At 41.4% G+C, this 17692-nt stretch overlaps 1 protein-coding gene across 1 annotated transcript in view; it reads left to right on the forward strand.

Moving 5' to 3' along the window:
* The first annotated feature begins 4449 nt into the window (after positions 1 to 4449).
* The window catches only part of LOC139722649 (uncharacterized), a 43739-nt gene continuing 30496 nt past the window's right edge, over positions 4450 to 17692 (forward strand). Inside the window, exons 1-12 of the mRNA XM_071633942.1 lie at positions 4450 to 6566; positions 6903 to 7024; positions 7724 to 7873; positions 8680 to 8852; positions 9466 to 9604; positions 10068 to 10325; positions 11467 to 11597; positions 12162 to 12279; positions 12847 to 13074; positions 16128 to 16255; positions 16524 to 16767; positions 17449 to 17625. Coding sequence (XP_071490043.1) covers positions 4544 to 6566; positions 6903 to 7024; positions 7724 to 7873; positions 8680 to 8852; positions 9466 to 9604; positions 10068 to 10325; positions 11467 to 11597; positions 12162 to 12279; positions 12847 to 13074; positions 16128 to 16255; positions 16524 to 16767; positions 17449 to 17625 — 3891 coding nt within the window. The 5' untranslated portion in view covers positions 4450 to 4543. The remainder of the gene's footprint in view (positions 6567 to 6902; positions 7025 to 7723; positions 7874 to 8679; positions 8853 to 9465; positions 9605 to 10067; positions 10326 to 11466; positions 11598 to 12161; positions 12280 to 12846; positions 13075 to 16127; positions 16256 to 16523; positions 16768 to 17448; positions 17626 to 17692) is intronic.

Below are 17692 nucleotides of genomic sequence, written 5' to 3' on the forward strand. Positions count from 1 at the left end.
CTAGTTTCCGTATACCAATAAGAACGCCTCTCTCAATATGCACCTGCCGCACCAGCTTACAGTCACTTTGTGTGTCGTTCATGCCAGCACATTGAAGTTGTCAGCCTGCTGTTTTCGGCTCAAAATTCTACTTTCAGCGGTAAAGTATCAATATAAGTAGTAGTATAGCATGTAAACATTAATGATTACATATGTTTGAACTGAATTTCAAGTATATGATGTATGGATATCATGGAAAAATATCGCGTTTTGTGAAATTTTCGGTAGATTTTGTCAGGGTTTATCAATGATAATGCCGTATGCGGTGCCGTACAAAGTGAATGGGCTACTGCTTGGCTGCAATGATGCCTTGGTTGTATTGTGTGCAGTGCAAATGCAGTGGACAAATCTACGAGCACGCGTGTACAGTACAGTATGTAGAAATCTATGCTATACGTAAGGTTCGTGTTGCTGGAGCTGTGCGCAAGCGAGCCTGCTAAGGCCTAAGCCGCGACCGGCTGCTCTTTCTATGTATGCTATCTGCACCCGCTGATGAGGCTCTGTGCATACTGACTGACATACTGTGGTTGGTGCTATGGTGCATGGTGGTGGTGTGTAGGACCAGACCAGAGAGGTGATTTAATTAGGCTGGTAATAATGGCAATGCCACAATAATGGTGGGCTACTGCCACTGGGGTAGCCACAAGGGTGCACAGACAGCAACCACAGCTACTATTTTCTCAATCTATGATCATGGGCAATATAGGCTCATTCAATAGAAATAAAAAAATGTTCTACGTTCTTCAAAAGAACGCTCATTAAAAAAAGTAAAAAACCACAAAATCGTACATTGTGCCTTGGAACTTCAAAAATGTGATTTTAATCAGTAAAAACTGACCCTGAAATTTGATTACAGTTTGCAAGAAATTACGTGTTGATTTTTTGACCACAAACCACTGCCGATATCGCGCGATAGCTGTGATCGAACCTTGTGCGTATCCGTATTTTTAAATGTGCGCTCTGAAATCTACGTCGTCTGCTACGTCACCGCTCAGCGCCCGCTAGTGACAGGTGCGCATCCACGGCATCAGGGAGTCCCGTTTCGCACAAGGCATCGCCCGAAGTACCGGCTGGCAGACTATGCTGTACTCGTTTATTTGCAGGGTGGCCTAGCGGCGCGGCATTCGGCGTCATGCGATGCGTATGTCAAAGTCAAATCGCTCATTACCGATATGCGTGCATGTGTCAACGGCTACCCACGGAGGTGGAAGGAATTTCTGAATAACTAACGTTAGACTAAGTTAGGTTTTTTTTTTGTGGAATTCAACAAATTTAAATTAATGACGATGAAAAGGGGGCAAGTTTGTTGCATGGCATTTGTACGTTTGTATGCAAACTTCAACGTATACAACTATAGACGCACGCACGGGTTTGTTCCCGCGCGCGCGGAGAAAATGCAACCACACGCAAACTTTGACTCGAGATCGACTGAAAATTGTCTTGCAGTGCCCTACTTCCAGCTGCCACACACCCGTTGCGCTGGCTGGCGCAGCTTAGGTTGTGCTTTGAAGAAATCGTTCCATCACCTAAGCTTTCCACAAATGTCAAACAAAATAATGAAGTTTGCATTTAATATAGGTAAATAGACAAAGTCAAAACTTAACAAACTTTTACTGCAAATTTGGTATGATACGTCACGAATCATCGCAATTTGCGCTGAAATTCCGGCTTTCCGAAGGCAACTGTCACCTTCGCTGGTAAGTGAAAATCCTGTATTTTCGATACGTACCGAAAAATGCCTGTTCACACAAAGTGAAAACTAATATCCTTCCACTTTTCCATTGACAGGAATATGTCATCAAAGGAGTAGTTTTGGTCATACATGCAATTTTTTTTCATCCTCGTGATATTTTTTTTTTATTCTCGAGCGATTTATCTGAGTTTTGATACTACTTTTACCATGTGCGAGTATGTGCAATGTATGTGCGAGGATGTTTGAAGTGCATAGATCAATGTTGAGAATGTTAGATTTCCGTAGCGAGCGACCTACCCGATACCAGCGGTGCGCTGCGAGGCTGTAAGAGTACATACAAATGGGTTACGAGAGCGGGATAGTGTGCAGTGACTACACGCACTGTGTATGCTAGCGATGCAGCAAGCGAGACACGATGCACACAATACACACGGCCAATGCAGTCGTGGCTCAGCCAATCAGCAATGAGGTAAGACCCTGCAAGCGCATCGCGGAGCGGAGAGAGCCCGAGAGAGAAGAGGCCAAGATATTTTTAGCTCTCTCCTTGCTGCGATCGCACAGCCGATAGTCGAGATAACGATATTCTGTAGGCAATCGGGAGTTGAGCGGTGGAGCGGCAGGCATTCTCGGTGGGTTCTGGGGCGACATGAATTATGCATGTCGGGGATCTACGCTTGCACTGTGTTGACTGAGGCGCTGCTTAAACTGTGTACATGGCATACGGGAGTCAAACCGTAGTGAGATGTGGTGTTGCGTTGAAAGTGAAGTCAAACTGGAGAACTGCCAGGCCCCGCCAAGGCCAGCCAGAGATGCATACCACACTTTGCAATACCGCAACCTGTAGACAGTAGGATAACAATAATGCACTTGACTTGTGAATGTGAAGTCCCACTCCACTTACCCCTGGACATTGTTCCGTCATGGTCGTTTTTTGGACAACCATACATGGTTTTTGATGCACCCCTCAGTCACAAATATGACGGACAAAACATTAAAAGTGATGCACACCTTGGTCAGAAATATGACGGACATCCTTGGTAATTAAAAGTGATGCACACCAGAGTCAGAATTTAGACGCACATCCATGAATACGGAAACGATTTTGCAGGCATTTTCTTCAAGAATTTTAATTTTCTTTTGGTTTGTAAGCATAATTTGCGAAAGTTCCAGTTTCCCTCACCTCACCCTGTATGTATCGTAATAAGTCATTTTGCCAGTGGTCATTGATACGAACAAGCCACAACCAGCAGTAAGCACATTCACTGCTGCATTTGCCATATTTCAGGATTATGATATTTTGCAATTTGGGCCTTGCAACACAATTTTGCAAGTGGTTAAATTCGTGACTGAGAACCATGTTGACAGAATGAGATGAAGTATTTTCACTTCTCAAGATACAAAAGAGAAAAGTTTGCATTTTCTGCCTTGAAGACAGTAATACCATGCCTTGGTCTACCACTTACTGTACACAAATCTCTACTGAATATTTTTGTTGATGTGAAATCAATGAAAACAAAAATATTTGTTTGCCTAAAATTATTGTGGTCTTGTAAAAACCTAGCAATGATGACATCTGGGGGAGTGAGGCTGCACTTGCTTAATCATGGACCAAAGCATGGATTTTAGAATTTTTTGTTTGTATGTGTACAAACCAATATGAGAGTTGTGAGGTGATGTCATTGTTGCCCCTGCAGTTTGCATACTATGGGTAAAAACATAGTAAACTGTGAAAGTTCCTTAATTTTTCTTGTTTGAGTTCATTCTTGTTGAAATTTCCATCATTTTTTTTTTCCATTGGATATTCATGCTATAAAAGTTAACTTGAACATGATGTGGAATTGGAGTTAACATGAAAGAGTGCATAAGTTATTCCAGCTGTAGGTAATGTCCAGTTTAATGAAATTCAATCAGATGGCTGGTTTAAAGACTATTTTCAATGTCATCATGAAGTGTCATTTTTTAGCAATCTATTGCATACAAATTAAATTATTCAACAAGTGACCTTTTTTTTGTGTGCGTGTGTATGATTTACCTTTTGGTGTCAATTTTGTACTTTCAGATTCTCTGAAATGCTTTGACATGCTTGGTATTTGCATTGTTTGAAAGCCATGGGAAGTTTTAATGAAAATTTCTGAAGACAGGGAATAATTTTCCTGGCTACGCTTTTTGGTATGACTGCTATGTAAAATAGTTTGCATAACAATTCCATTACATAGACTTGTATATACTGTTCTGTTCAAAATGTATCTCCATCGACTAAAATTGCTATTCGATTTCGAGAAGGAAAATTATTCCCTAGAAGACATTGTGAATTTGCAATTCTGCATGAATACTAAATGGTCTTCACAGGCTATAAAGGAATCTTTTTTCTTCCTGCTGCTGCAACATCTTTTATAGAGCAATTTGTGTAGCTAAATTGGTGACAAATTACTTTTTGTGTTTTATGTTTAAACAATAGTATTCATAAGTAAAACAATCCAGTATGTGTGACTGATTTAGAATATCGCAAATTTCTACCCGATCTCCTCTATGTAATGACTGTTGCCTCTCATAACACTGTCACAGGTGCTCTTTACATTGTCTCCAGTTATGAACTTTCTTTTTTTCTTTTACTTTGGTGCATCCAGAATGTAGCTTATTGAGTTGTATAATCTTCTAGCAAGAATTGAACTGATTTGCAATTGATATGAATATTCTGCTTCAATTTGGCAGGTGTACCATCAGTGACAGGTGCAGCCGATTCTTACAGATTCTCTGCAAACATCCGGCTGCTTCATCAAGCAGTGACAGACATTTAAGGAGGTATCAAAGATGGACGCTGATCCGGAGTCCTCTGGGACTCCTGCAAATCCTGGTGCAGATGAGAAAGAGGATTCGGTACCAAACACTCTCGGTCTCCAACTTCTAGCAGGCCTTGCTTCTCCATCTCCGCAATCCCACGTCCCGGATGTTGCTCCTGCAGCCACACCCTCAAGTGCTGGTGCGACCGCGAGTGCTTCAAGTGGGGCAGTCAGCCCAAAAGGGCAGAACAAGGTTACAATTGGTGTCCAGCAGGTGTCAACCATGCTACAAGATAAGACACTGAAGCAAAGTGGTCAGCAGACCTACTATATCACCAAGTCAGCAGGCACTGGTAATGTCACGGGAAAGACGGTGCAACTTAAATCGCCAGGCGCAAGCAAACCATTCTTGATCCAGACCGCTGGTGGTTTGGTTTCGGCGTTACAGACAGCGCAGCCAGGACAAAAGGTGATCTTGACTGGTGGCAGTATACAGCAAGCGACATCAAATGTTGGCGCCACCATTTTGACATCCATCCCAACAACTTCCACTGTACAAGCCACAGGAAAACCCATAATGGTTTCCCAGCAAAGTCCAGGACAGTATAAGATCATCACTAAAACGAGTCCTGTTCAGCAGAATAAATCTCCACAACCGGTCAAACTTCAGCTACAAGTCAAGGATGCTACCATTTTACAGAAACTGCAGCAGGCAGGCCAAGTAGTGACTTTGGGTGGGCAAGGAGGTCAAGGGGAAACCAAACAACCTATTCGTTTTGTGCTGCCTGGAACCTCAGCTGGCACAACAGGTGCAGGACAGATTCAGCTGGTGCAAACTCAGCAAGGTTTACAGAAGGTAATCACATTGCAGCAGCCCCAACAACAATCACAACCACAGCAACAGCCAGCAGTACAGCTCACGCAGCCACAACAGCCAGCAGTACAGCTCACCCAGCCACAGAGCAAGTCACCAGTTCAATTCACAGTCGTACCCCAGTCTGCTGCAGGTAGTACAGGAACATGTCTAGTGGTGGTTTCACAGCCATCTAGTGCTGCTGGCACTGTGTCTGCCACTCCGACCAGTCCTGTTGCAAAGTCGCAGTTAGTGGCACAACCTGGAAGTATAAGAATTGTACTCCCTCAGTCTCAGGCTGCTGATGGCTCCAAGGTGACAGATGCTACAAACATTTACCAAATATTGGCCAACAACAAAGTACAAATTCCCAGGGTAAGCAATGTGAACACACTAACTCAGGGTAAAGTGAAGCTTATACCAAGTAGTGTTGGGGGCAATGTTGGAACATCACAGGGCCAGACATGCATTATTGTCCCATCATCAGTTGGTGGTAGTATAGGCAAATCAATTACTATTGCAACTAAACCTCAAGCCACGTGCACCACGACTGTTGTACCAACAAGCAAAGTTTCCCCCGCGAGAGCTGGAAGTACAGTTGTCCGTATCGTATCGGGGGCTGGTGGGCAGCAGATTGCTACTGTATTGACTACAACAGCCAACACCCTCACAAGTTCAGCACAACCTAAGCCAGGAGTTCAAACTGTGCAGGTGGTGTCTCCAAATAAGGCGATCTCTCTGTCTCCAAAAGGTGGTCAGAGAACAGGCGTGTCTGTTACTCCATTGTCCATCATCACCACCACCAGTACAGCCACCGGCTCCAGCATCAGATACGTCACTAGCACCAGTTCAAACGTTGCTGGCAAAACCATTTCAGTTGTGCCAACTATTACGACCCAATCTCTCACTACAGTGTCCACTAGTGTCCAACAGAAGCAAGTTGTCAACAAGAAAATTGTAAGTTTTACCTCGGTGCTGCCAAAAGCTGGTGCTACCACAGAAACTGGCTCGTCGATTGTTGTCACATCCCCAATCAAAGCTGTTCCTGGTGTAGCCTCCACTGTGTCAGCTTCTGGTAGCAGCTCACAACCACACAAGATGGTTCGCATACTGCCAACCAAGCCAGGCCAGAAACCCACTCAGCTAGTCATCCTCGTCAACCAGACAGCAGCTAATATTGGAGAGGAAGTGAAGGAGATAGGTAATGTAGCATTTATAATGTTATTATTATTTCTTAATTTTTCTTCTTTTTGGCATGATTGATGAGTTACAGTTGTTTTTTTCCCATAAGGTAACTGATTATTAATTGGATTATAAAGATAACAAGAGGTCATCATAAACAGTGTCTAAAATTTGTCTGAGAACCCTTTTTTTTTGCCTATTTTGTAAATGTTTGGTATTAATTATTGTTTTAGTATGTTTCAGTTATTTGAATGGTAATAGTAGAATGCATGTTCACAAAAATGTGAAGCTGTTTACTGAATATTTTCATTTGAAATGAAGTTCTGTATGTACCTTTCATATCCTATTTTTGTAGGAGAAGAATTGAATAAACTGCAAAACCAGCCCAAAACCCAGGAAACAGTGGATAAGCTGAAACAGTTGCAAGCTCGTCTTCAAAATTTGCAAGTTGCTGCCCAGTTGTCAGCCAAGGCAAAGGTTTGTGTTCCAAGTTACCAGGACCAAGAGTGTATATGCACGTGTGGAAAAATTAGGATGATTTAAATGTAGAATTGTGAAAAATAGTCTTGCGTGAATTCTGTTTTATACTTGCCAAGTTTTTGTGTTTGAAACATGGAACACAGATAGGTTCTGTTCGATTCAGATCTTTTGACTCCACAGAGCAATGACTGTATTCTCTTCTGTTAGTTTGACTTTTTTTCACTGTAAAAACTTTAACCTGTGACATGAAGATAATAGATGCCAATCACTAATAATGATTGTTATTTTGCTCTTGCCTTGCTGCATAATTCATTAGATTTAATATGATTGCAATGTTGACAATCAAAATGAACAAATTTTACTTAAAAGTAGGGTAGAAACAGGGCATACACAAGATGGTAATCAGGCAAGGTGTATTTGTTTCTCTTTAGTATTATGTTGTCCAGACTGAGAGCCGATAGCACGTTATGAACAACAAAGCATTGGGAGAACTTTGTATCAGACAATGTATGTGATACAAGAATCTCGTTCTTGTCCCTCTGAGAGGCAAGCCTTATATCATGTCAAATTTTGCCATGTTACCACTTCTTTCCTCCTTGTTCACTTTGAACCAATGTTTGGATTCTTTGAAAAGTATAATAACTGATTCTATTGCTGCCTTCGCTGGTGCGCATACTTCCCCCAATTTTTTCACAGGGACAAGATTCAGTGGAGGAACCCCTTCCTACTAATGAGAAGGAGCGCAAGAAAATGATCAAGCAGCGCAAGTTGCAGGAGAAGGCGAATCGCATCATCGCAGAGGCTGTTGCGAAAGCCAAAGCTGCAGGAAAATCAAACATTCCAAAGGTATACAGACTAAAGAGTAGGCCCTTGCTAGCTGTATGATGAACATTTCCTCTGCCAGAGTGCTCTTAAAAAGTTAAAAATATAAAAAAAAAATGTTGCACCACTAATCATTCTGTCAAGAAATGATAGATGTGGTTTTGTAAGCACTTAACCCATATAAAGAATAAGACTCTCATTGCTGCAATCTCAAATGTGTTTCTCAGCCATTAATTACCAAAGTCCAATCCATGTAGATTATCCCTGCTCCAAATTTTTTTGAAACTATTCTGATTTGATAGGATTAAGGAGGGTTGAAAGATGGTGGCTTACTACCATTCAAATGTGTTTAATGCATTGCAAGTTTAACCTGTTAAGGACGGTTTGATTTTGCTACGACACACATTTCCCATAGACACCTGCCCGAGTATACTCGGGACTCGTCCTCAACGGGTTAAAATGTGGGTAATTAACCTGGAAATGGGTGCCTCATTGCAGAGGTCCATTACACATTCTGTTCCAAATCAGACAGGACGGTTGTTAAGATAGTGCCACAAGTAATGGAGGGGACCACAAGCAACGAGGGAACTACTCTTTGCTCCTGATTTGTTTCTAATGCAATCACCCAGAAATTATATAGACAGAATGAAACAAAGGGGAAAAAAAATCATCATGGGCTGTGGTGTTTTTTGATGACACTATAGTTAGATGATTTCACATGATTGATTCCAGCACGGTACAAATTGTTCCTGTATAGAGGTGTACACTCGTGCTTTCGCCCTAATTTGACGTGAACGAATGACCGTTTCGCTCGTCTCCTCCTCCCTAAGCAGGTGCTGAGAGATAATGACGAAATTCCCCCCGAGCTCCTGGGAGAGATAGAAGAACTGGAGGCCGAGGCCAAGAAAAAGAAGAAGTCCAAGAAGAAGTCCAAGGAGTCCAAGCAGCCCAAGGAGAAGAAGATTAAGGAGAAGAAGGTGGTGATTGTGAAGAAGAAGCCCAAGTAAGCATTACTGATTTTTTGCCTAATTTCATTCATTCATATTTGAAGCTCAGCATTGTGGAGATATTTGAGGACTTTACCAATCAAACTGAATTGTGGAAACTCACTCTCGCAAGTCCTTACAGTGTCCCTCAGAATGTCACGTGAAGTGTGTATCGGTGCCATGGTAAACTTTTCACTAATTGCCTTTACGTTTTGCAGTGGGAAATCATAGTAATTTTGGACATTCCTGTCACAGCTTGTCAGTGCTAGTGGGTTTTCTGGTTGCTTTACCTGAAAATCAGAAGAAGAAAAAACAAAAAACAAGAGAGTGTGTTATTTCAAAGTGAGAACAAGAATTTGAATACTGTGCCATGTCTGCCCCTTTTATTTTTGTTTCGCTATGTAAAAATAAGTTTTATAAAACCATTAATGGTAAATGTGAAGGATTATGTTGATCATAGCTTCTAGATATGAAATTGCTGTCTCTAGTGATGACAGGAACATAATTTATGAATGCATGAAATAGTTGAAATAAGTTCTTTCATTACTATGTATTGACAATATAGTCCAGTGAAGTTTCAATTCAGTTAAAGTTGGGTTTTCATCTATGCCACTTTTTTTTTAATCTCAGGAAACTTCCTGCAGCAGCAATCAACAAACTGAAGCGACAGAAAAGAAAGCATGGTGAATTCAGCGGAGAAAGCTCGGACCTGGACGAGACCCCACCACCGTCCCCTCCAATAGACGAGATGAATGGACCCGGCATAGAGGTATGCAAATTCTGACGCTGTCCACAAATACGCACCTAGTTTCAATGGAGATTATGTTGGAGCTATGTCTGTGTTCAAGCAAGGCCATAGTGATTTAGTTTTGCATTTGTTCTGCCAATGTAAACATTGAGTATATTTTTGCATGATGCCACATATTTCTATTACCTCAATACCATGCACTCAAAAGGCATTCTTGCTTGCTTCCATGTTCACATGGTCACAGAGGTCTGACAAAATTTGATGTCCCTGATAATTGATCAAGCAGTTTGTTGCTGAAGAGGTTATAATTCTGTGTGGACAAGGTCATATATCATTGACATCATTGTTTTGGGCTATCATCAATTTACCCACCACTGAAGAATCCTACTGATGACTTTTTGTCATGTCAATAGAATTCATAGTTATGAATAGCTCACTGCCGCTACAGCCAGTGATTCATCCTTCTATACTATTCATTGAGCAGAAACGACGGTCCGCCCGCAACACGAACCGGAAGCGTTATACTGAGGACTACGACTTCAACATCACCTCTGACGACTCGTCAGATGACGACGACAAGAAGAAGAAAAAGAAGAAGAAGATTGACCCCAAGATCCCTGTTCCCAAGACCATCAAGCTGAAGGTCAAGACGGAGAAGCAGGACGAAGACGTGGATGTTGAGGGTGTCTCCGAGATCGATGTAGTTTCTCTCGAACCATCAGAGTCTACAAAGTTCTTTGTGGTAAGACGTTTACTTAAAGGAGATAGGGTGGATTCTCATCCTTCGCACAGATATAGCACTTTAGTCTCTGTAGTTTTGCTTGTAAAGTGTAAAGAATTATTGCCAAAAAATGTATTGTTGACTAACAGAAGACCTGGCCCAACCCCATTGAGTTGGTGAATGAAGCGATGGCCTACCAGCTTCCATGTTTGTCACTCTCAGTTATGTTAAAAATTGCTCCTTACAGGAATTACAGCATGGCATTAAGTGAAGCACAGACAGGGAGGAAGCAATTATGAAGATAATGGTGGTTTTATCCTTCATTGCGGAGAATGTAAACTTTAAATGTAGTGAAGTCTAATATTTTTGTCGGCAATTAAGGTCAGCAAGGTTTGGGCACTGCAAAACAGGAAGTCTTTGTGACAAGGAAGTAGCTGAGTGATCAAATTATTGTCGCTTTCTTTCAATTTGAAACACAAAATATCCTCTTGGTCCATAGTGCTATATATTGAATGGGTTAGTCAAATACTGGTTAGTGATTGGCTAAACACAATCACGTGATGGAGGCACATTGGTTATGTTTGCCCATGGGCAGAACATTTTTGTAACGTTCTCCCATGGGAACACATTTTCACGTAACAAATGACAAACGATACCCAACGATTGAACGATCATATTTTTCATGCAATCGATAAGATAGATTTGCCTATTCCATGCAGTGTGAAAAAGCAGATGACCGATTATTGTAATGCGTACGAAAGTGTGATTTGAAGGACCCGCGCACAGTGAATTTGGCTCTGCGCAAGTGATCGAGTGCGTTGTGCTGGTGGTTGTATTTTACTAAAACATGTGATATAACAGATGATGACTTTTGTTGTCAGGAACATGTACCAAATGCTCCACCCTCAGGGTTTGAAATGCTATTTTGGGAGGCTATAAGTCCCTCTACTTTGTCTGGGGACTTATAACCTCCCTCAATAGCATTTCAAACCCTTCGGGTGGAACATTCGGTATGTTCCCTCCCCCGCTAGTCATCATCTATATAATGTTTGTCAATGACTTGATGTACTCTGGATTGTGAAGACCAATCTCACAGTGTGACCTTGATTACGGGTGTGCGCAGTACCTCCTCATAATCATAAATATTTTTGATGTGTTGCAGGATAACCCAGATGAATCACAGGCCAATGTTGTGGAGAAGATTCTGGCCAGCAGGATTACCAAGAAGCCTCAGATTCCTGGTGAAGCCCAAGTGGGAGAGATTGAGGAGTTCTACGTCAAGTACAGGAACTTGTAAGTGTTCATGCCTTCATCTGTAGTACGGCGATGTTGGGAGAGGTACTTTGGTGATATTTGCAGGAATTTTATTACCTTGTTATACAGTTTGTTTGGATGGGGAAAGAGTTGCTAATGGAAACAGGCAAATTGTGGTGTATAACGATAATCTATCTGGGAGACGAGTCGCTACAATCTCTGTGCGGTCTTTGTATACTACCTACCTGCCAAGACCTTGAAAGAAATAGAAAATGTGATTTCTTTAAATGGCTCAAATATGTGACCACTAAAAAAATTATCTAAAATATATGTGAACATGTAAAAGGGATTCAGTTTACAAGAGACTAAACATCAATACTTCAGATTCTGCATTCATGAGGTGTTTTTTTTTTCTTGTGCAATTGTGGAATTTCATTTCTGTATATGAATTCACTCTCATAAGTCATTTCACATTCCATGTGTCCATGTGAGTTGTTAAAGCAGTAGTCGCTTGAAAACTGTTACCATGACAGTGTGCTAAGCACCAGGCTGAGAGATGCATATTGGTGAACTCTACACGCTTTTGTTCTGCACATCCTGTAGCTCATACCTGCACTGTGAGTGGTCCACAATTGAGAAGCTGTCGGCAGACCCCAGGATCTTCCAGAAGATCAAGCGGTTCAGACTCAAGCAGCTTGCGCAGTATGGGATGGCATCAGAGGTGAGAGGAGAGTGCATATGGCTCTGTTTGTTATCATAACATTTTTTTTTTTTTTTGCTGCAATATTGCAGTACTGGTTCCATAGTTTTACAATATTTGAAGTCAAATGTGTGCATTTAGGCGCTCAGAGGAAGTGATTATTTTCAAAGACATACCAACTCCTTTCAGGTTAATTTTAACAGCAGAATATATAGACATTATTTTTTGGACTTTGTTCCAGATAGACTCCTTTCTAGATAAATTTCATTTTGGTTTTTGCGAGCTGTAAGTGACATAATTTTAAGGAAGTGCCGAAGTGTATTGACTTAGTTTTTCAGTTTCTGAGAGCAGTAGGATTTCATACAAATTAGGCTGTACTTTCCAAGAAGGAAAAGCTACATTGAAAAGAGACAAGGCTCTTTATGAGCTCCACTCGGGTCCCAGATCTGTAGCCTTCTGCTGATGCTTTGTGCGGATTTAACCTAGCACAAGCTTACATGTCACTGCAACGGATGCATTATTGTGATTCACTCATTCACTCATTCATCCTATGGCCTCGCTCTCCTCTCCCAAATTCCCCGGTGATAGTTTGACGAGGGCGAGTACTTCAACCCAGACTTCATCACGGTGGACCGCATCCTGGACAAGGCCATCACCAAGGACGAGGAGTCGGACGAGATGGTGACCCACTACCTGGTGAAGTGGTGCAGCCTCCCCCACGAGGAGAGCACCTGGGAGCTGGAGGAAGATGTAGATAAGACCAAGATCAAACTCTACGAGAAGTACAACAAGATGCCCTCCAAGTCAGAGAGACAGGTTAGATATAGTCCGGCACACAGGGCGCTGTCACGCTGGCAAGAGATTGAGAAGTTTAAGATCGCAAAGTCTTCGCGATCTTTTTTCCTGCGGTCACACTGACAAAAGATCTAGAAGTTTGGTGTGGGTGGCACATTGGGAAATATACCTAGTTGGAGTGGGAAGTTTCACCGAAAGTTTTGCAGTGAGTTTGTGGTCACACTGGCAAAACTTTGAGATCTTATTCACAAATATGAGGAGCCAAGATTTGCAAAATTGAAATGCACACAAAAGTTCTTGTTTACATGGATGCATTGAATGCCAGTGGCAATTCACAAAAATATCATGTCGCATACATTTCTGGTTTTACAGTATACAAAAGAATCCCGTGTTGGGAATTGGTTTTGCTTATTGAGATGCATGTGACAAGCAAGTATCTTAACACCTGGGGGGCGTTTCATCAACGAGTTCGTCGGAGTTTTCACCGACGAATTTGCTATCAGCCAATCAGGGGGGCGTTTCATCAACGAGTTCGTCGGGGGTTTTCACCGACGAATTTGCTATCAGCCAATCAGACGCAAGGATTTACACTGACAACTGTTAAAAGCTAATGAAATCCTTGGTCTGATTGGCTGATAGCAAATTCGTCGGTGAAAACTCCGACGAACTCGTTGATGAAACGCCCCCCTGACCAAGGATTTCATTAGCTTTTAACAGTTGTCAGTGTAAATCCTCGCGTCTGATTGGCTGATAGCAAATTCGTCGGTGAAAACCCCCGACGAACTCGTTGATGAAACGCCCCCCTGATTTTGGTGAATGGATGTTTGCAGCACTGGGCATCACTAAGTTTTGTGTTAGCACAGCTATTTCCAGTGGTGTACAGGCTTGCTTATGGTCTCTGGCATTGTATGCCCATTAAATACCAAACCTTATTCTATTTTTGTATTGTGAATGTGTGTACACCCTGTTCGTCTGATGTGAGGTAGTGTCATAGATTGATGTTTGAGGATCTTTACAAGGGTTGAAGTATGATACAGAAAGTGTGTCATTACATTACTATAGAATTACAAGTAGTTGTTTTTTTTTCACAAATAACATAGAATTATTCAATAACCACAGATTTTCCACTTGTATAAAAGTGAGTTATTCTAGTGTTTTAGTTTATGGTCTAATGTATGCAATTTTGGAGATGACCTGAAAGTAACAACGTTTGCAGGCACAACACATGTTAGGAACTTCTTGGATGGATGTCTGAAGCTATTTTCTTGATATGATGATGACATTTCGTATTCTTACAAACCATACTGGTGACTCTCCACCAAATCTGATCAAGAAACCAAGTGCTGTCGAATCCACCCTGTGCCATCATGTGCAAAGCATTAGTCTTCTTCAGTCTACAGTTACAGAGACAAAAATCTTATTAGATAAAAATAAGCGAGCACAAAGCATGTTTGAATTGCAGTATTAAGTTTAAATGTTTACTGGGCTTCACATATGATGGTATAAGTACACTGCTTATATGCAAGCAGAAGCTTTTGCAAAGTGGAGTCTAAATGTGATGAGAAAATGGTGAAAAAAGAGGCATTTATGTGAATGATCAGGTCAAAGTTTGCATCTAAATGTATATGTATGTGAGTGTATGTACTGTTAAAGGACAAGTTCACCTTCATAGACATGTGGGTTGAGTGAATGCAGCAGTATTAGAACACATCAGTGACAGTTTCAGGAAAATCGGACAATCCGTTCAAAAGTTATGAATTTTAGAAGTTTCTGCTCAGTCACGGCTGAATGAAAAGACTGAGTAAGCTTGTGATGTCACATGAGTACAACGACATAAAGAAAGAATAAAGAAAATTCAACATATTTCCATTTTTCTCGCATAACAAAAGAACTCGACTTCTCTCTTTCAGAAGGCAGGGGGAATAATGTTACCCTTAACCCTAAAAAGACTGGGGGGGGGCCTAAAAGGCCCCCCCCTCGACATTTCGCGCGATTACTCAGCAACACGCAATGCTCTCGCCGCGATGCTCTATGACTTTTTTCTTTCGAGTTTCCCGCACATTTTGACACCAAATTTGTGACGCCCGGGGGTACGGTTCTGAAGTTACATAACTTTTTGTACATGCACGTGAGACCGAAAATGGCTCAAAAATGTGATTTTGTGTACAAAGTCAATACAAATCAAGTTTTATCACATGGTTCATATAAATATGCTTATTTTTACTCTCAATGGCTAAAATCAATTTGTTTTAGTAGTATTATGCTTCAAAAAGGGTCTGCCACAAATTTTGCTGAAAAAAACAACAAAAACAAAAGGTCGAAAAAAACAAAGAAATACATAAGAAATTCATAAAACAATAAAATAAATAAGAAATTAATTTTGGTACCGAATTTTTTTTCAAGTACATTTGCTAAGAATGCTACAAAGAATATCTAGACCAAAAATGAGCACTTTTGGAGCTTTATTTACTGATTTAGATAAAAAAAGTCTGATTTCTCGCATAGATTAGCATAATCAATCAAAATAAAATAAAAGAAGACTATTTTGGAAAATTTGAATATACGATCTTGTAGATTACATCGCACACTACCATTGTGCAAATTTCCGCGGCGATCGCGCGATCCACGGCCGAGATCTTAAGGGGGGGCCCTTTAGGCCCCCCCCAGTCTTTCGAGCTACCAAAATAGCCCAGTCTTTTTAGGGTTAACAAACGTCAGTACCAAGTCGAAGAAATGTGCACTTTATTCAAAAAGTAAAGTTTTGTGAAATTCTCTTTTTATTTTCCTTATATCGTTGTACGCATGTGACATCATACACTGTAGTAGTCTTCTCATCCAGCAGTGACTGCGCAGATACTTAAAATATTCATAACTTTTGAACGGATTGTCCGATTTTCCTCAAACTTTCACTGATGTGTTCTACTAATATTACTGCATTCTCTCAATCCTAATGTATATGAAGGTGGACTTGTCCTTTAAGCATATATTCTAGTAGATTTGTTGGTTTGGTTTGTAGATTTGTTGGTTTGCTAATTCTTATGTGGTGTTTCTTTTTCTTCCATTGATATGTTTAGCGGAAACCCAGACCTAAGGCTAGCGATTGGAAGAAACTGGACAAATCACCCAAATACAAGGATGCCAATGTCCTGCGGGAATACCAGCTGGAAGGGGTCAACTGGCTGACCTTTAGCTGGGCAAATTCGTAAGTAGCTTTGAAGAGCCGTAGTACTATTCCATACCATTACATACCTACTGTTCCATACTATTACAAACCTAAAAAAAAAAATTTTTGCCTACCTGTACTTTTGTTTCTTGTCCTCTGTTTTCACTTTTTTGAGTATGCTTGGCCTTAAATAGGAATTTGTAGAAAAAAAAATGTATATGTTAATGCCAAAACAGATTGATAAGTACCAATATATGAAAAGTATATGGTCCTCACACTCATCAAAATAATTTGTTCCTGCCCGCAGACAAAGTTGCATTCTTGCGGACGAGATGGGCCTTGGCAAGACAATCCAGACCATTGGCTTCCTGAAGGAGGTGGAGAAACACGGCATTCGGGGCCCATTCCTGGTCCTCGCCCCGCTCTCCACCATCGCTAACTGGCAGCGTGAGGTGGAGTCCTGGACCGACATGAACAGCGTGGTCTACCACGGCGGGTCCCAGAGTCGACACATGATTGCCGAGTATGAGATGTTCTTCAAGGACGACAAGGTAAAGAAGTGATGCAGTGTGCTTCAAGGCAATTAATTACTTTTCTCCAACATATCACAGAACTTTTTTCTTTTTTTTCACCTATGTACCTCATCTCGTAGCCTGCGCTCCTCGCAAAACCTGTCTGTGCAATTTGTTTAAATGCAGACATGTGGCACTAGAGCCTTCTTGGCACCTATAGGTGTTCACAACTAGGCAACACTTTGTCATACTTATCTCCAGTGGGCAGGCATAATTGTTCCCATCTTTTGGTATTCCAGGAATCATTGTTGAAATTATCAGCAGAAAATTCATATCACATGCATGTCACTAACTGCAGAAATTGGAGGTCTTTCTCCATGATGAAAAAGGTTGTCTCACCAACAACTAAAGATTTGTGCACATCCTTGTCAAGACTATCAAGATTGTCACATCTTTGCTATCTGCTAGAACAAAACCCTGAGGAAGTGCATTTATATGCAGGGATAATTTCTAGTTCTGTTGACTCATTCCTAATGGACCATGCAGAATATTTTTTGTTTCTTAACATTTTTGTAGTGCATGAATGGCATCACCTTTGTTGGAAGTGTATCCTAGGCACGTGAACATAGTATACTGCCATAGCTATGTATTTATCATGACTGAGCTGTAAACCATTGTAAGTAAGTCTCCTGATGGGGCTATTTGTATTCTCTTGAGCAGGGCATGAGGATCCCAGACCTGTACAAGTTCCAGATCTTGATCACAACATACGAGATCCTGCTGGCAGACTGCCAGGAACTGAGCGAGATCGAGTGGAGGGTGGTGGTCATCGACGAGGCCCACCGGCTCAAGAATCGGAACTGCAAGCTCCTGGAAGGACTGAAAATCCTGGACATGGTATGAGATGCTTTCACTTCTTAGATGGAAGCCCTGTGGCATACCGCACATAGATTGATATCCGGCT

This window comes from Diadema antillarum, unplaced genomic scaffold (assembly GCF_040938485.1).
Source record: "Diadema antillarum isolate AM-2024a unplaced genomic scaffold, OU_Dant_1.0 scf00000169, whole genome shotgun sequence".
NCBI classification, from domain to species: Eukaryota; Metazoa; Echinodermata; class Echinoidea; order Diadematoida; family Diadematidae; genus Diadema; species Diadema antillarum.